Raw genomic sequence first — 27390 nt, 5'->3', positions numbered from 1 at the left:
GTGGCATTCACTGCCTCTTGTCAAACATCCCATCAGTCATTAAAGTACCTTCTTATATTAATTACGTCCATGGTGCCAAATACAGTCCTGCGACATCTCTCTGGTTCCTCCTATATGGCACCTACTCAGTGTATTTCTCCAAACCTGTGCCTTGGTTTGGTTCCTCATCACCTGTAGTTTTGCTGTCACCACTTTTGCTATGGATAGGATGAGGAAGGCTTTCTGGCAAGGTGGTGGTAGTATGGTGCAGGTGAGAAAGAAGGGAATCGGGCATGTTGGAGAGAGGCGTGGGATGGATGATGGGAAGAATGAGGCTAGAGGGGTGGTCTTCAGCCATACAACATGATTTACAGACTGTCCTAATTCTGTTATTTCCACAGCTTCCAGAGTTTTTGCCTCTGGGCGCTTAAATGATTCCATATTCCTGCTATGGATTAAGCTACAGTATGTTTTTCACTAGAACAATAAAATGTAATGAAATTGTTTCCATTAAAAAAAAAAATTAAAAAAACTGGATTCCCGTAATCTTGTGGATGACTCCACAGCGTTGAGACTATTTTAGGCTCATGCCACTATACTTCCATAAGTGAAATGGTAAAGAGTTTTAAAGGCTTATTTTGAGTAAAAGTTCTCCAGTAAAAAGTGTGTGTGAGAATAGTGGTATAAAAAAGAAACCACCCCACAAATTCAGCGTGGTTGGGTGAGTTGGAAAATTCTGGGAAATGTATTTCTCTGTGGTTGCATTGATTTAGTGAAAACATCTGTATCTGGTGGCAGCAGAAATAAAGAGTTCTTCAGGCTTCTCTTAGGAGCTGTAATGGGTGTGAGGAAATACACCTCTCTGGGCTGCAGCCGGTCTGGTGCAGGGGGGGTGTCTCATGAGGTACAAGTCAGGTCTCTGACAGATGAGCTCTGCTGGGCGTAGTTGTGCCACTTTCTGGTGTTTATACCCCATCCCTCTGCAACTTTCTGGATGGAGCACCTCTCCTATGAAGACAGGCTGAGGGAGCTGGGATTGTTCAGCCTGGAGAAGAGAAGGCTCCGGGGAGACCTTATAGCGGCCTTTCAATATCTGAAACACTGGAACAGGTTGCCCAGGGAAGTTGTGGATGCCCCATCCCTGGAAGTGTTCAAGGCCAGGCTGGATGGGGCTTTGAGCAACCTGCTCTAGTGGGAGGTGTCCCTGCCCATGGCAGGGGGGCTGGAACTCGATGATCTTTGAGGTCCCTTCCAACCCAAACCATTCTATGATTCTATCCTCTGCAGCAATCCCACAGCAAAGACAGCAGACCCGCTTGTGTCCTCCTACATCTTTTCCCGATTTACAGCCCATTGTACTAGCTGAAGCTGCTGCTGGTGTTGAGCTTATAAAGGTCCTATTGCAGTGGTTGAGGCAGAGGCATCCATGCAGCTTGTCTACTCCTGCCAAGATGTTGGTGTTAAGCGACTGGGACGAATCCATCTCTGGTGGTGCGGGGGAGCTTTACCTCAGTTTTTGGATAAAAGTGAGTTGGCAGAAACCAACTGTGCATCTCTTTGTGCCATCTGGGATCCAATGAAAACGTTCTGAGGTCATGTTGTCCTCCTGTGTGTGGCCTCCTTACTAAGAGAGTGAGTCAGGGTGTTGAACCAGTCCGAAGATGAAATGGCAGCCAGTCTCCTATCTCAGTTCTTGTTGCCACCTAGCTGCAGAAGAGACAAATGCTGTGGTGTGCCCTTGCTCTTGTTTCTGAGGTTGTCATCCCATGTGCTCTGTACAGGAGGGGACACATGGTGGAGTGCATTGATTCCCTACAAAGCCTAGCATTGTATGGAGGGAGGGACAAAAGTCTTGTCTGCAGATTCTTCTCAAATGCAGCTTTCAGTGGCCATATACTATTGTGCTTTAATTCCTGCTGAAATCCTACTGTGCATAGGCAAAGCTGTTACTGCATCAAAGGAATGAACAATTAACTTTTCAGGGAGAGATAAAGCCAGACCTACCTCGACTACAGAAGTTGCAAATTCCTGTTTGAGTATAATTCAAAACATATCGGCCAAGCATGTGTTAAAGCATACTTAGTATGAGGAAAAAGCTTTAGTGGGGTGAGGAAAAGGAATAACGGAATCATCTGGGTTTCTCTACTTTTTACTTTTCATTTTACCACTTGCTTTGGTTTCCTGCTGGAGAAAGACTTAATGGTTCTTTGCACCCATGTGCATTGGGAAACAACTTCTGAACATCCAAGAGCAGTGAGATTTTCAAGCCCAGGATGTACTGGAATCCCCACATTTAAACTTTGAAAGTTTCATTGTCAGAGTTTTGACACAGTATGGGGCGATGATGCTTTATGTCAGTAATAGTCTGGAGGACACATTAATTTATTCTGATGTATGTGGAACAGTTCTACGCTCATTGCTTGAGTGGAATTAATGAAGCCACTCTATGCTGGTGTAATGAAGTAATGAACTGCTGTTCATGCCCTGTTTAAGCAACACCATTTGATTAGTCATGGGCATCCGTTGCAAGCAACGAAAAAGAAGAGAATTTTCTAGGGTGTAGGATGGAGCTGGTAGTGGTTTTAGACCTTTTAAATCCTGTTGCATGTTATCTCACCACAGCCACTTAGTTGTCTTTCTTGCCTCTTCCCTAATGCGTGCACGTGACTTTAAAGTCACATTGAGTGCTTATTCTTTTACCATGCTAAGAGCTCCATATTTGCTGACACTGTCAGTCATGTCTTCACCAGCAAAATGATTTTGTTAGGTTGTGTCAAACGCTAGGATATGTTCACTGGATGTGATGGCTGTCAAAAGAGTTCAAATTAGATCAAGGAACAATTAAATGTGAATTTTTCTGCCATTGCAGTAGTCTGCTACAGTATGCAGTGCCAAACTCCATGGGTTTAAAATAATTTTTCTGGCGGGTGATATACTGATTGCTAGATAAAATGGTAAATTATAAAATGGATAAAAAAGAATAATAAGATCTGGGTCATGCTTGTTGGAACTGCTTCTGTGTCAGTGGAGAGCCATTCTAAATGCATTTGATTACAGTTGTTTTAAATGCAACCAACAGACAAATAGGCACACCTTTGCACGTATTAGTATATTAGGCAAAGAGATGTTTTTTTTGTTTGTTTGGGATTTATAGTAGTTCTTAGGTGCTACTTGAGCAATAAATGTTGATTAAATAAAAATGCCTCGTTACAGCTACAATATACTGCCATTTTATTTGGTCTGTGTTGCCTCGCTCATGCTGCAGTATACCCAGCGGATGAATGCAAGTTGCATCTTGCCACAAGTAGGATATTGTTTTTACTCTGAAGTCAGGGAGGATGTTGTCAGCAGTGTCCCTAAAGACATCTTGTGGTATTGGCTAGGAAGCTATCCGGGCTCGCCTGCCCAGGGCAGGTGTGTTCTCTATTTTAATGTGTTTTGCATGCATTTGCTGAATGTTGGCTTTCTTCGCATGTTTTGTTGAAACTTAGAGTGCCAGGTCTAGCAGAGAACATATGGATATGCTCTGCTTCCATCTCATTTATTTAGTTTGCCAAACAAAATCTGTTAAAGCACAGAAAGATTGCTTTTGCCAAGCGTAGCTGGTCAGTGAGTGATGTAGTTGATTCTTAAAAGAGAAAACCAAAGCAAGAGTGTTGTATTGTGTGAAGCTACTTCATCACATGGAACTTAATCCTTGATGCAGACAGAAAATGTACACCAAAGTCAGCAGGAAAAAATGATGTGCAATTTTTTTTTTTTTTTTTTTGTCTTCCTCTGGTCAGCAGTCCTGTTCTGGTGGTAGCTGGGATTAGCAAAAAGTTACAGCTGGAATGCCAGCAACAAGATACTGTGCTGCCAGGTGTCTGAGGTCTTGAATATGAGCCCTTGTTTGTGGTTCCTATTTTTCCTTCTCGGAAACCCATTTTCCCAAGATGAGTATTTGGGGTGGCACTGCGGAGTCTGGCTGCCTGGGGCTGAGTGGTAAGACCTGAACAAGAATGTCTCTCATCTCTTCCCTCTTTCTTCTGGATGAGTCAAAATTTCAACCTTAGAAGCCAAATGACACTTAATTGTGTGATATTCAGAGATGGAGTCAGTCGCGTTCTCAGGGAAGTGGGTGACATTGGCAAGCGTGGTGGCAGGAAAGCCCCACTAGGTTATGGCCTAGTACGTGCAGCAGGGGCCCACAGCTGTGCACAGATGTCCAGTCCAGCTCTGCTGGTGAAAAGCATGACTGCATGTGTTTTCTGGCACACCTGCCTTCACATCGGTGGGAATGTAATAAAATAGATTTTTATCTTTTTTTTTTTTTCTCCCCCCAATATAGTCTGCTTTTTTATGTCTAGAGGGAATGCCCTGACAAATTAAAAAAGGCTTTAATTTCTGTTTCTCTGTGGTTGTGGCACAGTGATCTCTTTTTCAGTGTAGTAAATTGTGATAGGCCTGTGGCTCCATGCTTGTATCTCTTTATAAAAAAAGAGAGATTTATTTCTCGTTAAACCTGTATTTCATTATGCTGTGTCCTGATTTTTTTTTTTTTTTTTAAGAAACGTGGCATGCCAGCACAACTCACTTTTCAATTTCTATAGCATTACATTTTCATTTTGCCTTTAATTTGAAGCCTTAAAGCTATGTCATAATAAGAAACCCCCTATGGAAAATAGTAGAAACAGATTTCTCTTCCCCCACCCCATTTTTTTTTTTATGAGTTCCCTGAAAAAGAGCTATTAAAAAAAAAAGAAAACTCAACTTGAAAGAAAACTCAACTTTGAGTTTTAGCTGAAATGCTTTTGGAATTAAGTGGTGTTAATTTTTTATTTATTATAGAAGTGCTTTTATCTCAGTTTATTGTATGCTACCATTCACTCAAATATATTTTTGCAGTCCTGATGCAAGTTAACTCATTGCCAACTGAAGGTACAATTTCTAAGTTAATTCACTCTTGCAGTTTCCCACACGCTATTAGTATCTCAAGCTGGATTACAACCCACAAGAGCAGATGTGTGATTCACTGTGATCTATTTCCTGGTATTACTGGGGTCTATTTTTGCTGTGTGTTTGTTTTCTTTTTTTTTAACCATTCTTTAAACCTTTGGTGTTATCTTTGGCTGAAATTGATATCACAATTCAGTATTAGTGTTTAGCCTCCCACCTCCCTCCCCCCCTTTCCCCACTATGTAGACTTTTTGCCTCTTCTTTCCTGAACCTGTTCACCTTCCCCTGAACCCATGTGGATGTTGATCATTCATTGCATTCTGCTGTAGGAAGAATCACTCTTTTATTGCTTGTTTGGACCTGTTACTAGTGCTAGTACTTAATAGTGCTGGATTCATTTGCTCTACCTAATTCCTTTATTGGTAGAGAGGATATATAATCAGTGCTCTTTCTGTTTGTTGGGTTTTTTTTGTGCTACTTCTGGCTTTATAGGCCTTTATCGTGTCCTTCTTGTCCCTACAATCTCTTCTTCTGTGAAAACTCCACTCTTTCTTGCCCAACGTCTGTTTAGTTTCCTGAAAATATTTTGTGAGGCAAATCAAAGTGATATTCACTGACCAAAGAGAGGTCTTGCTTTGCAAACCTGCTGGAGTTAAGCTATTTTGACTCTCTCTCATACTTCATGATTTACCCTGTGAAGTGTTAAAGCTTGTCCTCAAATTTACAGTCTGGAGCATGATAATGGGGACTGCTGGAACGATCTCAATCAATGGCTTTGTAGGGAGGACTGGTAAAAAGTATAGCACGGTGGAAGGCCAGGCTGAGATCGCATCTGTGTGGAGTGACTAAAGGTTAAACATGGTCTCCGTAGCCTCTCTGGTCAGGATGGTTTACAACCCAAATTTACCCACCCGGTCTTTTATTACAAAGCAAAGCTTTTAGTTTTGCATTAAAAAGAATCTAAGGGATATATGGGTGGATTTGAATGGAATGAATGCGTTTATTTTGAGGTAGTGTGAATGCATGTGTATGTAGTCTGTTTTTCCAGGCGAAATATGTTAGTTGGGAATGCTGAAAATAGGAACATGTTGCAAAAGGCTTTCTGTGCAGCTGTCAGTCAGAGGGGATTACAGAGGGGACAGTAAAGCACTCATTATCAAAGTTGAAGACTTTGCCCTTTCCCTCTGTCCTGCTGTGACCTTCACGAGGGAGCTGCCCTTTGCATCTCTGCTGGCAGGCAGAGGCCAGCAATTTGTCTGGTTCCATCCCTGCATGAAGAAGAGAACAGACCAGAAACTTATGTACCGTCTGGCTGTTGTAGGCAATGCCTGTCCCCAGCAAAGCTAGATTGAATGCCTGGTGAGGAAACAGGCTGGTTAGGATGCAAATGATTAAACAGAAATATGGAAGAGTTGCTTACAATTGACTAGATGAGGAGAACTTATTTTATAAACAAACTGGTTTATGCAGGAGACATTCTGTGATGCTGATAGTAAGCAGCTCTTCTGGTTTGTTTGCTTGGGTTTTTTTTGTTTAGTTGGTTTGGGGTGGGTGTTTTTGTTTTGTTTAGAAAGTGATTGATACTTCAAATGGTGGTAGTGCTGTGAGTGATTGTGAAAGTATTTGGATTAAAAAATTGAACGAGAAAGGTTTTTCACCTTTCTACACTAGACAGCAATTCAAAGATATCTTGAAGCCTTTTATTTTTTTCTTGGCAAACTAAGGCCTTTGGGCTCCATTCTGGCCCCTATAAGCGGCTTACACCAACAGATAACTAAACTTTGGTTTTGAAAACTTAGGGAAAAATAAATGCTAAAATAATCGTGATAGTGAAGAAACATGTGGATACTAGAAAGTCAGTTCTTACCTAGACTCAAATTATTACTTAAGTTTCCACTGACTCCTCTAGATTTATTTTTTATGATCCTTTTAAAGGACCCTGAATTCCTTTGTTAAAGTCATCCTTGGCTGTGTTTGTCTGTAGTATTACAGGAGAATGGCATCTGTCGTGTTACAGTGGAAGAACCATCCCACTGCATTCTATATTAAAGAAAACTATGTGTTTATTTTCTTTCTCCTTGAACTTTTCAATTTGTCCCTTTTCACCCTGTACCTGTCCTATTGAGCTGCTTCAGCTTTTCACAGCTGCCTTGCAGACGCGTTTTCCTTACTTTCATTTGCCTTTTCAGGTGCTTGTTCACCCACTTTTCTTGTTAGTGTTTCTTTGCTGCTTTGATTCCCTCCTGCTTTTTCTTGTATTAATTTCTTCTAGTCCTGGAAGTGCATGGAGGAAATGAAGAGAGGACGCTATCACAATAAGAGTTATAAAATGATGTGGAATATAAATGACAGTATAATGGGATGTATCATGGGGTATGTCAACGATTCTCCTAGAACTGATGCTCTTTCAAACCTTGGGAGGGTGGATTGAAGTTGGCGTGTGCAAGGAGTCTTTGGGGACTGAAAGTGGCAACTGAATAGATCCCAAAGGGGAGACCAGAATAAGAGTGACTTTCTTAGGTGGGAAGATCAGATTCTTACAACATTTGAGTGTGTTTTTCTTAAAGTGATGAGGCAAAAAAGATTTCAGCACCCCGCCTAGCCAGCTAGCCAAGGTTCAAGGAGCCCCTTGACAGGCTAAGGGTTGTAGTTGAACCTTGGTGCTACCCTGAGACAACCCTGCCAAGTTGTTGGAGTCATCCATCAGAGAAGAGGTGAATACATGTTCATAATAAGGCTGTGTTTCCTTGAGACAGTGAGCAATGATCCCCATGGTGGTGCTATGTGAAGGAGAAGGTCTTGTACTTACGAGTTCTTCCTCTGTTCAAGTGGCTTGTGCTCCTCCCATTTCCTCGTGTGAGCTTTGGCATTTTATAGCTATCCTGAGAATCTGTTCAAGTTCCTGAACTAATGGAAAATGATCACTGTCTCCTTCCAGTTCCTCCTCCCCATCCAGTCCTCAGTTCCTTGCCCTGTCTGTCGTCACCTTTCCTTGCTCCCCTCTACCATGTTGGAGTATAGAGACACTGTGGTCTCAGAAAAGAGAATAAGGAAGAGTGGGATGGTGAGAGAAGTCAGCTGGTTTTAGACCTGTGGCTGCAATAAAATAGTTGACTGTTTTTATTGCATTATGGTAGGTAAATTAGTTGGTAATTTCCAGTGCAGAAGTTGAGCAAAAAGCATGAAACTACTTAATGACTCTGCTTATAAAACACTAGTACTTTGGGAGTCAGGTGTGTCATTGCTGAATGGCTGACATCTCTCAACAGTAGAAATGTTAATTCTCTCTGAATAGTAAACTGATACTTATGGCTTAGACCCAAGTCTTCCCCTTAGCCCCCTCAATGTTGGTTTTTTTCCCCTCAATTCTTATTCAAAATAACTTTCTTAATCTTGGAAACAGACTGAGATTTTTATCAGTGCAAATCTGTAAGTGTAAGCCCTGTCCTAATGTTTTTGCATGAATGCAAGGTATTGAATGTCTTCTGGTGTGCTTTGCGTGGTGGTGGAAGGTTATTTTAGACAGAAAAGTCTAGACTGTTCTTCAGATCTATTGCACGTCTCTACACCTGCCAAAATTTGGGAGGGTGTTTTGTTTAAGTTACACGGCAATTCCTCAGAAGGGTTTTCATGATACGAATAACACTAACTAGACTGGTCTTTCTCCCTCCCTCCCCCAAAAGTCACTGCTACTATTGTTGTAAAACTTGGCTAACTTTCTGCAATAGCTATTTCAATTTCCATTTCCATCATTCTCTAACAGTTATGTAAGTAGTAAGGATTTTACCTTTAGTGCATGGTTTCAACATATATGCAAGGAATAATACGAATATTTCTCATGTGCAATTGAGACATGCTTTTTAAGCATGCTTTGAGCATAAAATGAATAGATTAAACTTCAGAAGGGCTCTTGAGTGCATAAAGACCATAATTATAGATATCTTTTTCCAATACCAGTGTCTAAATCATATTTTTTTGGAAATAGAGAAAACAATTTTCTTACTTTGACCTGCTAATATTGCACTGTTGAAACTGTCCTGGCATGTGAGGAAAGCATTTTTCTGAGTAACATACACTGCTTTTTATAATTTTTAATTCATTTAAGTTTCCCCAAAATATCCAGACTTTGCTAACACGCAATAGCAAGTCTCTGAAGTTCAGAGAGAAAATACATGGAAAGAACTGAGATGTTTGGAAGAAGGAAAAAATGAGCAGTTAATTTAGATTACCAGTGACATTTGAATGCTGACCTTTTAAAATTTACTTAAATATTATTTAGTTTGTTTTATTGAACTGGCTTATGAGTCCTTTTTTCCTCCCTTCTCCTTTTCGTCTTGGAGAAATAGGAATTTTTTGGTTTGCATATGATGTTTAAACATTTCATTTATACGATGGAAAATTAAACAATAGGCTATAAATGTGGTTGCAGACTTAGTTAAAATGTTTAAGATTTTTCCATATGTTTCTTAGTAAAAATAACAACACTTATGTCAGTAAGCTCATCTAAAACCATTAGTGAATGCTTGCCATGAGTGTGTGGGTCTGTCTTCACTTCCTGCTTAGCATAGTTTTGGACCCGTAATCTTAAATACATCTCTAGCTGAGTGGCCGTGCCTCTGTGTTGACTGTTTTGAATTAAATTTGTGTGATTCTGTAATATTTTATTTTATAAAATACAGTCTTATGGTGTGGTTACAAAAGTACTGTTTTTAAGGACTCTTATTAAAAAATATTTTAAAGTAACTGTTTCAAGTTGTAATAGACCTTCGAGAACAGGCAAGCATGAATTAAAAAAAACAAACAAAAACAACAAAACAAACACTCAAACAGGGAAGCTGAAAACCATCGTTGTGTTTCTTGGTGGGGGTATATATATTTGTGAGTTTCATGTTTTAGTGTATAGTGAGGGTCTAGAAAGTTGAGCGAACACACAGAAAGGATAGTGGGCAAAAGCAACACTGCGTCCAAAAAACCTTAAAAAATAAAAACTTCATTGCACGCTGAATAAAGTGGGGGGTTTTTAGGTGTTTGTGTAATTTGTAATGGAAACTCTGGGCTTACAATGGCAAATGATGGGAACCAGTGGTCTGCAAGACAGCATTAAAAATTGGGAATGCCAAATATGTGCACTCTGTGAGTCTCAGTTGAGAATTTGTTTTGAAAAAATAAATTGTTCAACAATGAAGGCCAGATCTTTTTATTATTTTTCCTGGGAAAAGAGTTTGTATAGCCTAAGGGAGTATTTGGTGCCTGTGGGAAAGAGAACACTGGGCTCAATTTTCAAAATTTGTGCGGCTTTGCCAAGACAGATGGGAAGAAATAAGAGTGCGCCCCAAACAACTGTAGCCCTGGGAGACTCTGCTCATCTTCCATGCGGGTTTTCCCATTCATAATTATGTTTAAAAATCAAGCTGTGCGTGCTGGTAGCTCTGCACGTGGAGGAGTTGGGCTCGTTCAGCCAGATTTTGATGAGCTGCAGTAATTAAACTTGCCCGAGTCATGTAAAAGGGTGACTGTTCAGTGCCAGGGTGTCTGTCCTTATGAATTTCTGAGTGAGCATTATAAAGGCAAGTGATGTGTGTTCACTAAGTCTGTGCCTTTGAGAGTCCATAATCTACAGATCTGCTGGGACCAGGCACTGCAAGGCAGCAGTGACTGCTCGTGCTGCTGTTATGAAATGAATATGTTTCATGTGACTCCTAGAAACCCCCTTGTGATGTGTCTCAAATGTTTTCTTGGCAGTAGCTTGTGCCGGGAGCGCTTGTTTTCCAGGCTGCTACTGCGGCTCCATGGGTGGAACTGAGCATTGGGCTTCTGGCTCTCGTTTCTTTGTAGTTCAGGATGCTGTTCGTGTTTCTTGTCTGCAGTGTTCGACATCCTGTCCATCTCAATGGCTTCCTTTGGGCCAGCATAGGGGATAAACATCCTTTATACAGCTAAAGGTTCGATTTTTTTAAAAAATTCAATGGTGGAACAGTGTAGCTGTTGTGGATGCTACAAAGAAGTTGAGAAAAAATTTCAGATTACAAATTTGATGTCAGCTGTTTTTAGTGAATGTGATGTACTTCTACAAAACAGATCTAATTGGCTGTGTTCCTTTCGCTGTAGCTAATATGTTGAAGTGGGACAGGACATCAAGAGCGCTGCATCATCTTTCAAATAACACATCCATCCAAATGTTTTCCCCAGATTTTTGCTGCACACAGGATCTTCAAGAACAGAGGAAATGAGCAGAATACACAAGAAAATAGGATTAACACATGAAGTTTAGTTAAATAAAACAAAATGGAAACCAGAAATCCTTTCTGTAATCGCTGGGGAAAAGATACTTTAGAGAACAGGATCACAGAATCACAATTTAAAATGAGGATTTGGGGGATATTGCTGGCACAAAATAATATATAAACTGTTTTAAAAATTCTTCATAGGTACAAAAGTGAATTAGATTTTATTGGTGTGTGCCGTTAATCCTTAGCAAGGGGAAGGAATGGCTGATCCAGGAAGCCTCAGGGTCTCATAAATCAAGGGAGTAATGAGACTTGAGCCAAACATCATTTTGATTGCTTTGCCTTTGATTGTTCCATTTTCCTCTCATCATTCATTCAGTCCTTTTATATATAAAGTGGATGGGGAACTGCAGGTTTTTGGGCTTCTGTTTGTTTGCTTGTTTAACTAGGCTTTGGACAAGATCTTTGTTCTTGCCATGCCTTGTTGCTAGGCTTTGGACAAGATCTTTGTTCTTGCCTTGTTGCATTTATCTTCTTTTTTTTTTTTTTAAGTCAGTTGTTATTTTTTGGTTTTGTTGCTTTGGTTGCCCTTCAGGGTTTTGAGTTGCACTGATAGCTGAGTCTATCCATGCTCCCTGATAGCTTTGCCCATGCAGACACCAAAAGCACATCCGTACCTGCTCTAGTTTGATCCGCTGATTTAAGTGACCCAAAGATCCACAGGATCTGTACACTCCATTTCTGTGCCCCTGTGGTATGACTTAGGTCTCACTGTGCAAGTTTCCTTCATGATTTGGCGCCACATATTGTATGAACTTGCCATTTTGTACCTTTCACAGGGTTTGTGTGGTGTGATACGGTTTTTTGTTTGGTTTTTGTGTGTGTTCCGTTTTAAAAATTGGGGGGAAAGGTAAGAAAAGACAGAAATCTCTAATCGTGTCCCTTCTTTTTCTCTTTTGTGTTTTGGTAGGCCTGGATGATTGCCTGCAGCAGTATGTCCATAAATTTGAACGGGAGAAGATAAATGGTGAACAGCTGTTACAGATTTCTCACCAGGACCTTGAAGATTTGGGTATCTCACGAATCGGACACCAGGAACTGGTTCTAGAGGCTGTGGATCTCCTGTGTGCACTGGTTAGTTAAGTGGGGAACAGACATGAAAAGAATTTCTTAAAGTGCTCTTTTGGGTAAATAACTAAGGCGAGTCTGATAAAAATGGAATACCTGTATCTCTTGCTTTCTGTTACACATCACTGTAAGGGAAAACAGTACGAATTTGTTTTTCACAAGCTTTGTGTTAATAGCTCTCTAACCTTTTCATCATAAGAGGCAACACTAATTAATTTGCTTACAATTCTAAAGAAAGAAGTCATCTAAATACCATAGTTAGATTTTGTGGCTCCTGTTAATGAACAGAGTGATTTAAAATTGCTATTGAGTAGGGTGAATTTGTCATAGAAGATAGAAGAAATACTGTTGAAATGACAGCTGCTAGTGGTTCCTTGCATCAGTTGAAACGGGTTTAGGGTAACTCTGTAGTCTACATATAATGTGAAGAGAATGTTCTTGAAGTGAGAGGATGTTTTGCTAACTTAGTTACAGTCAAGTTCAACTCTGGTTGGATTCGGAACTTAAGCTGTTCCTCTATCTTACTGCTGATATATGACCGTGCAGATACTTTTAAAACAAACACACTCTGGAAAGAATAAATAAATTTGGGGCTGTTTTGCTAGTGCAGGCTTTATTTAAAAGCCATAGTTTGGACATAGTCTTAGAGATGTGTTTGATGTAATGCAGTGAACGAGCGCCAGAGGTATGTATGATTACATCAGGGAGAAGGGTGAGAGAGGCTGCCTGATGATTCCTTGGCCAGCGCTGACCCACCTTCCCTTCATTAGGCAAGACCTGCAGCACTGTGCATACTCTTCTTAAAATGGAGAGTCTTTATTGCCTGTGTGGTATGTGCTTTATTTGCTGCAGAGAGGTGCTACAGGGATCACTCGTATTCCATAACCAGAAACAAATTGGATAGCCTGTACTGAAAGAAGTGTATTCAATGAAATCATTTCATACAATCTGAAATGTATCCTAAAGAGTTGCTGTTATATTTGAAAAACATTTTGTTTCCTCTGCAGTATTTCATCTATCTTTTTTTTTTTTTAAAAAAAAGTTTAGCTTGAAAATCTAAAAGAAGAATGTAATTAGCCTGAAACACAGTTCATTTGAGAAGGGATAATCAGTCAGGACAGTGAAGGGGTCTGGTGGGGTAGTAAATGTACTGTGTGCTGTATATGGTCCTTACTGAAATAATGGATATGGCAGCCCTCAAAGGCACTTTTTTCTTCTTACTTTTTAAAATATTAGAATAAAATGAACAAAGCTGGATGACCGCCAGAACCTAAAGCTGTGTTTTATCTTCTACAATTTCCTTCTAATTTCCTTTGTAGACAAAAGTTTTGACCTCAGACTCATTTCTGGAAATCCTTTGTGAAATGCAGCTCAAGTTAATGCATTAGCCAGAGTTCATGTATTACAGCTGAAATGTCCTTGTTCCCTTTTTAAGAGGTGGAGGAAGAATTCCTGTATATTAGGTATGCCCTTTGTCACCTTCTTGATGCCCCTTGCTTTGAGTTTTTGGGATTGTTGTATTTTGTTCCTGGTGAGGTGGTGTGTTTTAAGTTCTAGTGACAGCCAATTTTTTAATTGGTGTCTCTTCTTTTTGTGTGAGAGAATTAAGGTTTCCCCTATTCCACCTGTATTAGTTCTTTGAAAGTGGCTCTGGTATGATTGAGTGATGGATTTTTTTTGTGTGTGTATATATGGTAACATTTCCCTAACTTTTGGAGCCTTGAATTAAAAAGTAAAGGCATTATTTTTGTGGAGGTTTTTTTCTCTTTTTCTCTTTTTCCCCTTCCCACTACACATTGGCTGTGCTAGCTTGAGGTCAGGCTTTGAAAGCTGCTGTTCTTGGTGATGGGTTGGGGGCAGGAAGGGCTAAGAAGGGGTTTTGGTAGTTCCCCAGTCCTGGAGTTTTCAAGAAGGATTTTCCTTTTTGTCTAGTTTTGGCTTGTCAGTTTTCCAAGGAACACTTGTGGCTCTAAAGTCAGTGAAGTATATGTCTTTGGAGTATTTTTCTCCTGTAGTAACTCTTTTCAAGCATTGACCATATAGACCTTTTTTTCCACCCTCAGTAGATCAGTTGTAAACACAGAGTGTGAAGGTAGTCCTTCCCTTGAGGAAGGACACCAAATACAACTTTTTCCTTTTGTTTCCTTATTTTGTTTTGTTTGGTTTTCTTAGATTTTATAGTGATAGAGCCATCTTTGGAAGCTATGCTGCCAAGCTGAAAAATATGTCTGTGAGCTACAGTGTTTGCTGCTGTGGTAAGAGAACTCTAGAACCAGTATAGCTGAAAGAGAAATAAGTGTGTCTTTGCTTCTTTGGTGATGAGGCAGCGTTCCTTCCTCTCCTCATAGCAGTGGCCACATGTACAACAGCTGCAGTTGGAGAGAGGGTGGCCAGGGATAAGAAGTAAAGGTTTCCTTCAAGAATACGTTTCCATTGTTCTTGAGCTGGTCTAATACATTTTTCTGACCAGGTGTTGAAGACTTATTTAAGGTATTTAGACAATATATCAAAGAAACTGAATTCCCCAGAGGGAAAAAAACCATCAACTTGAGTGCTCCATCTCTATGTCAATGACAATATTTGCTTGGGAAAGAAAAGGAAAGGGAAGAAAAGGAATTTCTTAGTTGACTGAAGTATTTGGGGGAGGGGGGAGCAAACATACATAAATATGCTTTTTAGACTCATGCAACACCACAAAATCCAGGGCAGGGATCCAGAAAATAAGCTTTCTCAGCCAGATAATTGGGACAAAAAGCAGTTAGAGTGGTGGTGAAAATGAAATGCTTACTCATCGTTCCCTGGTGGACTAGACTTGCTTGTTTGGATTAATAAATATAAAACAATGCAAGAATTAACAGCAATCTGTATGCAACTATTTTAACTTTTAATGTGTTGTTTGGATTAGATTTCTGAATCTTTACCTACACTTTATGATGGGAGAGTTTGGAAGCAAAAAAGCAGCTGATTTTTCTTGAGGTTAGAATGAAGATACTAGTTGTAAACTGTCTAAAAAAACCAAACAACCCAAAAAAACAAACCACAAAACAAAAAGAGCATAGTTTTTAGCATTGTGCCTTTGATAATTTCACTGGTAGTAACGTTTTGTCAGCATATTTGCAGTGCAGCAAAACCATAGTATCTTAACATAATGTAGAACATGCATACATGAAGACTTGCCCATGGGGCTAATCCTTGTCAAAAGGACCACATCTATGCACCATCTCATAAGATTTCAGTTTTATTAAATTCAGTCTTTTTATTAGGAAATTTGGGACTCCAAAGGATTCTTCAGGATGCATTTTTTTTTTTAAAAGGGAGAGAGCAAGAATGGGTGACTGTGACAGTACCTTGTGTTAACTCTAGTGTTTATGTAGGCATGGAGTGAGTTGGATCAGCTTTTGAGCAGGCATTCAGTCTGGTTTTGTTTCTTTTTTCTTTTTTTCCCCAGTGCTGGATCATCCAGCAGATCCAGCTCATCACATTGCGGTCTGTGAAGGGGAAGGTGATGCCGCCCCTGGGCGGTAGCAGAGCTCTGGATCAGCCCAAGTCAGCTCTGACCTGACTATTGTTGTGCTGGGTTTTTTTATTATTTTATGTTGTCTGCCTGACCTTGAGCAATTGTTTGGTCAGTGTACTTTTTCCTCATTCAATGTCATGGAATTTGGAAAGAGCGCGCTCTCGTGCGCTTGTGCTCTCTGGTGCACGTGCGCGGTGCTGTGTCTCGCTCCAGCCCTGAGTGTGGCTCCCCGGGTTAATGAATAACAACCTGGGAATGTTTGACACGGGCTGCACTTGACCGCTGGCTTCAGCCTGGGTTTCGATGAAAGCAACATCGAAGTTTCAAATCAGGAGAGGTAGGAAAATGTAATGTGTTCTTTGGTTCATGAGCAACATCTAAAACCTTTTGTGTACCCTTAGTCCTGTAGAAATATTTGAAAAAAGACTCCTAAGCTTAGCACTTCACCTGTGTGTCACAGTGAAGGCTGTTTGGTGTGCTGCCACGCTATCAGCATTCCTATCTGTCATGAACTGGGGCTGCAGCTCCATGACAAGTTGAATTAATCCCAGTCAGCTGCTGCCTCCACCCCCTCCCTGTCCTCTGATTAGTGATCTTTTGTACCTGCACTCACCTGACCCTAAAGTGAGCTGCTTCAGGGAGCTCAACCAGCTGAGAGCACGTTACAGTAAAAAAGGGAATAGGTTTGTTTTGAATGGTTTAGTTCCCCAAACTGGCCTTCCCAACAGACTGGATGCTGCAAGTGAAGGAGCAGAAAAATTGCAGAAATAGGTGGTTATGTGTGAGGTGGTCAAGATCTCCCAAGTCACAGGTGACAGGACTAGAGGAAACGGCCTCAAGTTGCACCAGGGGAGGTTCAGGTTGGATATTAGGGAAAATTTTTACCCTGAAAGGGTTATCAAGCATTGGAATGGGCTGCCCAGGGAAGTAGTTGAGGCACCATCCCTGGAGGTGTTCAAAAGATGGGGTGACATGGTGCTGGGGGACATAGTTTAGTGATGGGTTTTTTTGTTAGAGTTAGACTTGACATGGTGCTGGGGGACATAGTTTAGTGTTTGGTTTTTTTTGTCAGAGTTGGGCTGATGGTTGGACTAGCTCATCTTGAAGGTCCCTTCCAACCTAGATGATTCTAAGATTCTCTTCTATGATTCTGCCTTCAAACCTAGATGATTCTATGATTCTATTCTCTGATTCCATAGTGTCACTTGGATGGGAACATTGCTATTCTGAAGGAGGGGCATAGTGTTTTCTGTGTATTAGAGTGAACAGGTGAGCAAGACTGGCTTACCCTGGGGCAGAGGTGGTTTGGGTTGTGATGGCCCTTTGTTCTGGGAAGTTCATCCTTCAGGGCTGATCCCTAGTTGGAGAATACAGTTGCCTGTACTGAAGAGCTGTGTGCTCCTTGTTGTGCTGGATAGGCATAATGCATAGCCAGGAGACTTCTCCTGGAGGACAAACTGTTGGTTTAGGTATCTCAGGTGCACTCCATAGGGTCTCTGGGGGAAGTTGTAGGAAAGCTTAGTGCAGTGACTGAAGAGCTTGGCTGTGATGTGCTCTTGATATAAGCTGTTGGGGATGCTGATTGCAGTCATAAGCTGGAGCTCCTATATCTCCAGAGGCAACACCTGTGTTGTTGAAGTCCACCTCAAAACTGAGAACTGCTTGACAGAATTATTTAAAAACTAGCAGAACTGGAGGAGTCACACTGGATTGATACACTGTATAAATAAGGCAAAAGAGGTGTGATAAGGATTATGTGACTGTGTTTGGGCCAAAGCCAAAATCTGACCTGGTATATATCAACATGTGTCCTCTTAAATGCTGGGGCCATTTCCAATGGTAGACACCTACAGGGGGCGGGCACAATTTCTGCGCATGAATAACAGAAAGGAAAACTTGGGGATACTTAAATATTTGAAGGCTCTCTGAAGTTCTGACCAGAGTGATTAGGTGGTTACAACACTGTACATAAAAAAAAAAACCAAAACCTTTTACATTTTCTGTCTCCTTATGGAAGGGGGTGTGTGTGTGTCAGTGTCCTATGTTAATTCCCATGCTAAAGGGAGAGTTTTCCAGCATGTGGATGCTTTCAGATTCTTGTGGTCACAGGAACTTAACCCACATTCAGACCTCTTGGTGAAAAAATATTCCTCCAAAAGCACGTTGCAAATATGCAACATCCTGTGAGGAGGAGTAAACTGCAAGAAATGCATCTTGGTGTTGTGTGTTGATTTGGTTTGTTTGTGGTTTTTTTGTTTGTTTGTTTATCACTTTTTGGTTAAAAGGTGATAAGTTCACACGTGACAGTGTGCAAGTGCTTTAACATTGTTTACTAATCCAACTCTTTCCCTTTCTGTGATCCTGGAAAATTTAAGGATATCCTTTGCTGTTGCAACAGTGGCATTTTTTTTAATTGGATGTATCCTCTCAACCCCTACTCCTGGCTGCATTTTAAGGGTACTTCCTTGCCAAGAGCCCTCAGGGGGAGGAGGGAGGCACTTGTGTAACTTAGACCCACTGGGATCTTATCCATAGGAGGTGGTAGGTATTTTAATGGTAGCTGAGTAGCTGAAACCTCTCCTTACACTGATGGATTTCTTTGGGGCAAAGGTTCTGTTTCATCTTTTGTTAATGACTTAATCTAAGATATTCCAGTCTGTTTTACGGATGCTTGACTGGGGAGGGAATGGAGCCAAGAGCCAGCAGCGTGCCCTGGCAGCAAAGAAGTCAGCAGCATCCTGAGCTGCATTAATGGCAGCATGGCCAGGAGAGGGAAGGAAGTGATCATTGCCCTTTACTTGGCACTCATTAGTCTTCTTGTGGCCTCCACCTCAACATACAGGAAAGACATGGACAAACCAGAGTGTAGGCTCAGTGGAGGGCCACCCAGTTGGTCAGGGCTGGAATACTCGCCTGTGAGGAGAGGCTGAGGGACTGGGATTTCTTCAGCCTGGGGAACAGGTGGCTTCAGGGAGGCCTAACAACAAATCCCCAGCACCTACTGTGGGGGCCACATGGTTGGCAGAGCTGGGCTGTGCATGGCAGGAAGATGAGAGACTTTAGGCACAAGTTGAGATGAGAGGTTCAGTCTGGGTTTAAGGAAACGCTTTCTCACCCTGTGGACAGTCAGATGGTGGGTCTGGTTGCCTGGAAAGGTTGTGCAGTCTGTCCTTGGAGGTTTTAAAGACCTGACTGGATAAAGCCCTGAACAAGCTGGTCTGAGCTCACAGTTGAGCCTGCTGTGAGTGAGAGGTTGGACTGAGAGCTCCTGAGCTCTGCTCCAGCCTGGGTGATGCTGTGATCATGAGTGGAGGCATTTGGAACCCCTGGAGGCTAGAAATTGAATAGAATTAGGATGTGGTTGAGTTGCTAGGTTTTTTTTTTTTTGAGGTGGAAAGGAGAAAAAGTAGATAGTATAGCTGGCAAAACTATGGAACTTGAAGGTTGGTAGCAAGAATCTGCAGGAGCAAAAGAAGAGAGAAAGGCAGGGCTTTTCTTGTATTTTTGGGTGGGGGAGTTTGTTTTTGGTGGATTTTGTTGTGTGTGGTGGTGTGGTGTGGGTTGCTGGTTTTTGAGGTTTTTTTGGGTTTGTGGTGTGTTTTTTTTTTTTTTTTTTTTTTTTAAGAAAAGTAGGAATTTTCACTCTAAAAGAGCTAAGTGTTGCCTAGAACTTAAATTTCAGAAGATACCCACAGAGGTTTTGCAGGGTGGGGTAACTCAAAAGCCAAGATCATAGAATCGTCTAGGTTGGAAGGGACCTTAAAGATGTTGAACAACGTATTACTACATAACTCACATTTGCTCATTGACTGTAAGAAGAAAATCTTCATTAATAAATTGAGTTGCCTTCAGAACAGATATGGTATAGCATTTCTGACATGCTTGGAATGAGGTGATCAATATGTTGCTTAAAACAGTTGGGTTTTAATGTTATGGAGTGTGGTTTGATTGTATTTGAATTTATAAAGCTGAAGTTACAGGCAGGACCTACACATTCCTTAGATTTCAAAATTTTTTACAATGATGCTGTTGAATGAAAAATAAGACATGTAAGAATGGTTTTAATTACCATGTGTAGTGTTAATGCAGCCCTCAAACTTGCAAATAATTGCACTGTTCTAATCAAGGAGCACAGTTACTGAGAACTTGTGATCCAAATATTTATTTCAGCTTTTGACTGTGGAATTACATTTGCTTCCTGTTGATGTTTTTTATTGCTTGCCAGATAAAATTTATCTTTAGTTGTGAATGAAATATTACTTCAGTGTTTATGTACCACAGTATAGAAAACATTTTAAGAAAAAAAAAACAAACAGCATTTTCTTTCCTCTAACAAAAAGAAAAACAATGCCGTCCTGTTACCGCAACTTAAAGGTAAATGGCATCTTATAGGATATTGGGACTTCATTCTGATTGAAAAGTGTCTTCAAATGTCATTAATATCAGACACTGAGGGGGTTTGGAACCCACAAACTATTCTATAGAGGCTGTAGTGTAGAACAAATCTCAGATGGCATTTTTGCCAAAGAACAGGAAAAAAATGAGGCTAAACCCTCAGAACTTTCATCCCATATGAGTTTGTAACTTATGGTATAATAACTAGCAGGCCTAAATAGGGAGACTTATCAAACTTTATAATATTCCTTGCAGAACTATGGCCTTGAAACAGACAATATGAAGAGCCTGGTTCTCACGTTGCGAGCGTCGTCCAACAATCTGCAAAATTACATCAGCACCCGTAGGAAAAACTCAAATTATGATGGCAATACCTCTCGGAAGCCCCCCAATGAATTCCTTACTTCTGTCGTAGAGCTTATTGGTGCTGCTAAAGCCTTGCTTGCGTGGTTGGACAGGTAAGAATAAAATCTTTGTATTTTCATTTACTGCTATAAGGAATTGCTTCTCCTTGTAGGTCAATTTCTAGTTGCTTGGGTATAGAGATCTTGATCTCTCTCCCCCTTTTATGGTGTTGCCAGAAGGACTCTAGCGGATAAATTTAATCTACTGTATCTAGTCTTGCACTTCCACTGATGAAAACCAGTGAAACTGTTTACATTGCATTCAAACTGTCATTTATAAAAGTGGAAGGTCTTCCTGTTTAGATCAGTTTCTTTTACATGTGACTTCCTCCTCTTCCCTTCCCACCTTCTAAATTAGTTGTCATTGGCAGGTCTAATTCTAAAAGAATTTTTAATTTTCTGCTGAAATCATGGCCTTAGTTTTTCAATTTGAAACCTGAGCCACGGGAGAGACTCTGCCTGTTTTTTGGTTTTTGTTTTTGGTTTTAGGTTTGTTTTTTTTTTTTTCTGGTTTCCCCTTTAATTCTTTTTTCTCCTGGCAAGAGCCAGAGTTGTTTTGTGGCAGCTGCAGCGGAAGCAAACAGACAACAGGGCCGGTTGGGTGCTGGCAGGGATCCTGTCCGTGATAAGAGATGAACGTGAATTCTCAAGCCCCTTGCCAACTTTCCTGAGAAGGAAGGTTAGGAGGAGAGCTGTGCAGGGACTGGCAGCAAGGAGAGCTTTTATCCTTCAATATCCCCTCTCTCCAGCAGGGAGTCCATTCTGTGTCCAAGCAGTGACGGCTTGTGCCTCTCAGCTGTTCCTTTCCTCTCACCCTGCTGCTGGCAGCTTGCCTTAAATTTCTTCTGCAACTCATGGTCAGCAGGATGGTTTGCTTGTCCATTTCCAAACCTGCTGGTGTTGCTTATGAACCCCAGCAGTCTGGAGGGTCTCAGCTGAGACTCTGGAGCTGCCCTACCTATAATAATCCTTTTCTAAGATTGAGCCTCACTGCACCTCTCTCTGTAAAATGTGAAAATCCATTTTTCTTCTCTTACAGAATTTCTTTTTTCAGTCTGAGTTTAGTAACCAAAGACTTGGAATGTAGAAATCTACTCACTGATAAAACCAAGGGTATAATTTTTACAACACAGTCAGCGTGATCTGACTTGAGCATGCAGCTGAGAGAAGTTCAGTTTGGAAAATTGACAGTTTCTCCTGGCTTTGCTCTCGGAACCTGCTTACCACAGGGCTAGACATTCACCAATTTTGGCACAAGGGTGGAGGGGGACTATGCAGTCAGGAATATTTATATTATAAACTGTGTCCTCACACTCGTGTGGACATCAGAGTTGCAGCTCTTGCTGTCACATGCTATTCCTCACTGATAAGGTAGGATGAGAGAAGACTGGTCCTTTGAATCTAAGGGGAATTTTCTCTTGTTGCAGGACACCATTTACAGGTATTGCTGACTTTTCATCAATGAAGAACAGAATCATTCAGCTCTGCTTGGATCTCACTACTACTGTTCAGAAGGTCAGCTGATTTCTTTTCCTCTTTGCTTTCCAAAAGGGAAGGAAGGAGGGTGTTTGGGGAAGTATGTGCTTGTTGTGTACAGAGTGCTAATTGGAAGGCAGATCTGGAAATGAGAGGTTATTTCAACCTCTGAAGGTCAGTTTCAGTTGTCTGTTTTGGGTTTTTTTCTGATTTGGGTTTTTTCCTCGCGATTCCAATTTTGCTATTGCTGGCTGTATCTTAAGTGACAGTGGTTTAAAGGCTACTTATATTTTCTAAACAAAATGTACCAATGCTGTCAGGCTCCTTAGGTCTTGTCCCATACAGAGTGTATGAGCCATCAGATGGGAAATGCTGCATGGGAAGGAGCTGCCACTTTTATGACTCAAATCCCACGAGCCAGGCTGCTTCTGCCCGTGGTGTGAGACCACAGTATTTTGTTTCCATACTTTCAATTTTCCAGCTGTGTGATGAGTACTTATATTGGTGACAGCTCAAAGAACTCATAAATGTGGCAGTCTTGGCAAATGATTTAATTTTGTTCTCTGGATAATGCTCTCTATCTTAGAAACCATTCTGACAGTGTGCTGCTGCTTTGGCTGTGGAACACGGTGTGCAGGCCTCAGCTCCTGCCCAGCTTGCTCATAGCCATGAATCCACGGATGTATGTTGTTTGAACTCTGAAGAGTCATGCCTTGTGCCATGGGTGATTCTCTCCCTGTTTTGGGGGGGATGATGTCAAAGGACAGAAACATTCTGTGGGTTGTCAAGCTACGATGGCACTCAGTTACATCAGTTGGATCGTTGTGAAAGGACAGTCTCAAAGTTCAAAGGCACAGAAGTTTGGCTTGCTGCTGAATGGCCTTCTTGTTTGGGCGCTGTGTGTGCAATTGCAGAAAATCGGTGATTTACAGCTACAGATTTGCAGATTGTGAAGTAGAACAGTAAGTGTTTCTAGCAGCAGATGGTGTTCACCCAAGAGTGCTACAGGAACTGAGATATGAGATCGCTGAACTATATTAATAAAGCTACTAAAAATGGTACCTAATCTGTCAGTTAAATCAGCCTTTGATGGCAGGGGAATGGAGGTTGGTGAATACAACCCTATGCTTTAAAAAAGAGTCAGAGTACTTCTCTGCCAATTATCAAATTGCACTGAGCTATAATAAAGAATAGGATTGATGCATATGAGAAAAAGCATTAGCGAGGGAAGAATCAACACTATTTTGTACTGCAGATACATTAGAATGATCTGAAGGAGTGTACTGATGTGGAAGAGGTAGATACAACTGAAAAATCTTTAGGTGAATTTTCAGACTTCAGAAGTATTTCTTACTAGGGAACAGAGTGTAGGAAAAAATGGTCAGTTCTCATAGTGGAGAAGAGACCAGCATGGCTCTTGTGGAACCAGTGCTGAGCTGCATAATCGTAAAGGATGTGTAAAAGTGGGTGAATAATAAAGCAAGGCAGGAATGCAGTTCACTTTAATGACAGCTATATACACACATATATATATCTATAGAAACAGAGTTTACCCCACTGTTTCTTAAAGCTTTATGGCGAACTTTAAGGTGAAAATAATAATTAGGGCAAATAGAAATGAAGAAGAGTGGAAAGATTTTTGCAATACTGAGCGACCGCGCTGCATGATGATAGGTGACATTCACCATTCATTCAGGCAGATGTATTTAGCAGAGAAAAATTATGCTGATGATGGAGTCTAAACTTTATAGCAGTGTTCAGGAAAGGTCTTGAAGCTTTTGGTGACAGAATGCAGAAAGTGTGACCTCAGTCCTTGGTGGCCATTAAAACAGTGAACAGGGTGTTAAGACTTACTATGAAAACATAATAGAGAACATAGCTGAGCTGTTTTATATATCTCTGCTCTGTCTATATCTGGAGAATGTACTTGTGGATTTCTGTATTTAAAAACACAGAATAGAGCTAGGAAGGGACAGAAGAAATGTTGAGGATTATTAGAAATATGGAGCAGCTTCAATTCACAGCTCCTGGCTGTATCTCTCGGGCATTGTATGTAGCTACGAAGGTTGAGACGTCAATGGCAAATGTCTTGACATTTAAGCTTGTTTAAATGCTTGGGATTTGGGATTTTTCTCTTTATAGATATTGTAAATCTGGTTTCATTATTTACTTGCTGTTTTAACTTTTTAATCTGAGAATCTAATACCATTCTCTAGTTCAGCTGTTCTTGCAGAAAACAATGACAACTTCTGTAGTCTGTTACATGAACTTGTTTCAGTTCAAAGACTTTTGTACCTAGGCTGTGTAAATAATGCTTTGTATGCAGTCCTCTGGCCCTCAGGAATGTCATCGATAGCATGTTTTTAAAAGTCACTTTTCTTGCTATTTTTAACAATATGTTTTAGATCCATTTTGATGCCTGGGACAGAGGAGTGCCCGAGTAAGGATTTATCGGCATAAGGCAAGCTCATGTGCCTGGCCTTCTAAAAGTCTAGTTCCATTGTGTAGGGTTCTGCTTTTCTGGAAGAATCTGCTGCTGTAATTGAATCCCGTGTTCTCTTAGTTTTCAAGGTTTATTATTGCTTTCTACTAGGGCCAGAAAATAGTTGTTTAACAGTACATTTGAGCCCTACTCAGTGAAAGTAATCTGATTAATCCCTGCAGCATAAGTCTCTTTATTTCAGTTTGAGGTTAAAGTGGCAGTTTTGCAGTGTTTTCAGAGATGATGTGTTTACATGCTTATTCGTTAATGTTGGGGTTTTGTTCTTGTTTTGTTTTTAGGACTGCACTGTGGCTGACATGGAAGATAAAGTTCAGACTGTAGTAAGTGCACATTTTTGTTGAAACTTAGCGGCCTGCATTCACATTTATTTAGGTGGTTTCTACGCTGACTGTACTGACAACTTTCAATCCCACACATACAAGCATATCATGCAAGTAAACATTGTTATGGGCCATTTTGGGAATATTTTTTGCTGTAGAGAAAATCAATAAAATTTGAACAGATGGGTACTGTGTGCAATAGCACAGTCAAGTGTTCCTTGAAGTTTCATTGCACGGCTATTTTTTTTTTTCAAGTGAATTTAGACCTCAGTTTTTCAAGGGAGGGGTAGTTCTGTAGAAAGATCATAGGGTAAATAAACCAATCATGCCTGTGATGTGCATTTAGTGCCTTAATAAGCATGCACGATGCCTTATTAAGCTTCTTCATGCAAAAGAACTGCCCTGCTACAGAACTGAAGTTCAGTCTCTGATTGTACTTGAGCTTGAAAGATCTGAGTTTTCAGGGTTGTTTGAAGCAGCCTTTTGACCAAAGGAGGAGAGTAATGGAATGCTTTTTATATTTTGTAACAGTTAATCATCGCTTCCTGCTTTTGACATGAACCAGGCTGTGCTCTTTGATAAGGCCTTCCGCTAGCTCATAGATGCTTAGGAATTTAGTAGCACAATAACTAAAAATAATTCTGTCCATAAATAATGAGACTACGTAAAAGGGAGTTTTTTGTATCTTTCTTTTTCCATTTGTGCACACCCACTCTGGAAGTTGGTATTGTTGTTTGGAGTTCCCTTGTTTGAGCAGTTCCTCGCATTCGCACTTAAGCATTGTTTTGATTTATTTTATTGCTGCTCTATAAATCTCATGTGAAGCCAAACAAACAAAAAACCGTTGGAACTATTGTTTCCAGGGACCGTTGTAATCCAAACCAATGTCTTCCTACAAGACAGCTCCCCCTGCCCTGTAATTACCTATATCCACTTTGACTGAAGGTTTTAAACCCTTGTGAAAGGTGGCTTACAGTGCTGATTCCCAGATTGTGTATGACTAACTCCTTTAAGCTATTGTAACCTACTTTGAATTTCAGCATTGCTTCAGCTAATAGCAAGATCCACTGTGGGGCATTAGTGAAATTTGTGAGTGTAGGGACAGCACAGATTTTTCACTATTTTGTGGGTTTTTTTCATTTCTGATTAATTAGCCCTTTTGCTAGTTAAAAGTTCTACAAGACAAAGCCATTCTGCCTCTGACTTTACTGACACACACACACACAGAGTCAGAATTTGCCTTGAGTTATAATGTTGGCTTAGGATCAGTTATGTTTAGGTCAAAAGGAAATACAAACCTTGCCTGCGTAAGCATTCCAGAAGAGGTCAGCTCAGAGGTACAGTGAAAAGAGTAATGCTGAAATGCTTTAAGTGCTAGATGTCCTGCCTTGTACTGTAAAGCTTTGTGCAGATAAGTCAGTTGCCAGCATCTCATTTTTTTTTATGACAAATGGCTAATTTTGTTCTTGCAGCAGAAATAAAGAACAACGTGAAAAAGTCAGTTGGTCTTGCAAGGAATCATCAAAATGTTTCAGTATTTTAATAGGTTATATATTAGTTAAAGCAAATAAACCCCAAACCCAATTTTTGCAACTTTTTTTTGTGTTTATTTATTTAAACAGAGGATGTGTTGGCATCTGTTAGTGGTAATGAAGTGGCACTAACAGAAACAGGTTTTCTGTTACAGTAAGAAGATAGACATGCTGTAGAATAGATCTGTACAAACAAATCTCCTATATTGGTGATTCTTAACTACGCTTTATTAGTGGACCAAGTTTTAGAACTCATATCATTTCTATTTTTGAAAACTGAAAGAGGAAAAAGTTAGGAGAGAAATTTTGGAACCATTTGTTGTATGTTCACATTTTAGGCCAAGACTTTAAATGGCATTTGTGATAAAGCCATTCGATCAACTACAGATCCATTGATGAGCCAGTGTGCGTGCCTGGAGGAGGTTCATTTAACCAACATTAAACCTGGAGAAGGCCTGGTAAGAACTGATTCTGGAGTGTCCTGATGTCACCAGTGTTTAATAGCTCGTCTTGCAAGCTACTGCACGTGTTTGTGTGTACAGAAAGATATTTCAAAACTACTAATATCCTATGGGGAACAGGAATGGGGAGGAACTCTGAGGGTTATTTGTCAGGTGGTGTGCTGGAGTGGCTGCCAGAGATGGGTATGCATGTTAATATGTTTGATCCCAAATATAATTCTTGATGAAGTGTTGCAGATTTGTGTCTTAACCAGTGTATTAGGACATTTACAGATGTTTGTGAAATCAGCCATTTAATTTTTGCATGTTACCTTAACCAGCTGTTTTTCGGGCAGGGGAGGGGGGAAAGTAGTTCGAAATGGCATTTTTGTTTATAAAAGACACGTTTTTAAGTGTATTTATAGCAAGATTGTGAAGAACATGAGAATTTTCCAGGTTTGTGATCACGAATGTGATAAATCCTTTTAAATGTTCAGTGGTTGTGTAATACTACTGAATCCACTTCATTCA

General features: G+C 40.5%; 1 protein-coding gene across 1 annotated transcript in view; it reads left to right on the top strand.

Moving 5' to 3' along the window:
* CNKSR3 (CNKSR family member 3) overlaps window positions 1-27390 on the top strand; it is a 70125-nt gene that overhangs the window by 29612 nt on the left and 13123 nt on the right. Inside the window, exons 2-6 of the mRNA XM_014950853.1 lie at window positions 12115-12278; window positions 20440-20642; window positions 22016-22103; window positions 24846-24887; window positions 26758-26877. Coding sequence (XP_014806339.1) covers window positions 12115-12278; window positions 20440-20642; window positions 22016-22103; window positions 24846-24887; window positions 26758-26877 — 617 coding nt within the window. The remainder of the gene's footprint in view (window positions 1-12114; window positions 12279-20439; window positions 20643-22015; window positions 22104-24845; window positions 24888-26757; window positions 26878-27390) is intronic.

Source organism: Calidris pugnax, unplaced genomic scaffold (genome assembly GCF_001431845.1).
Source record: "Calidris pugnax isolate Ruff unplaced genomic scaffold, ASM143184v1 scaffold24, whole genome shotgun sequence".
In the NCBI taxonomy this organism is placed as follows: domain Eukaryota; kingdom Metazoa; phylum Chordata; class Aves; order Charadriiformes; family Scolopacidae; genus Calidris; species Calidris pugnax.
Note: the sequence above shows the minus strand (reverse complement) of the source record. Positions and strands in the feature narration are given on the sequence as shown.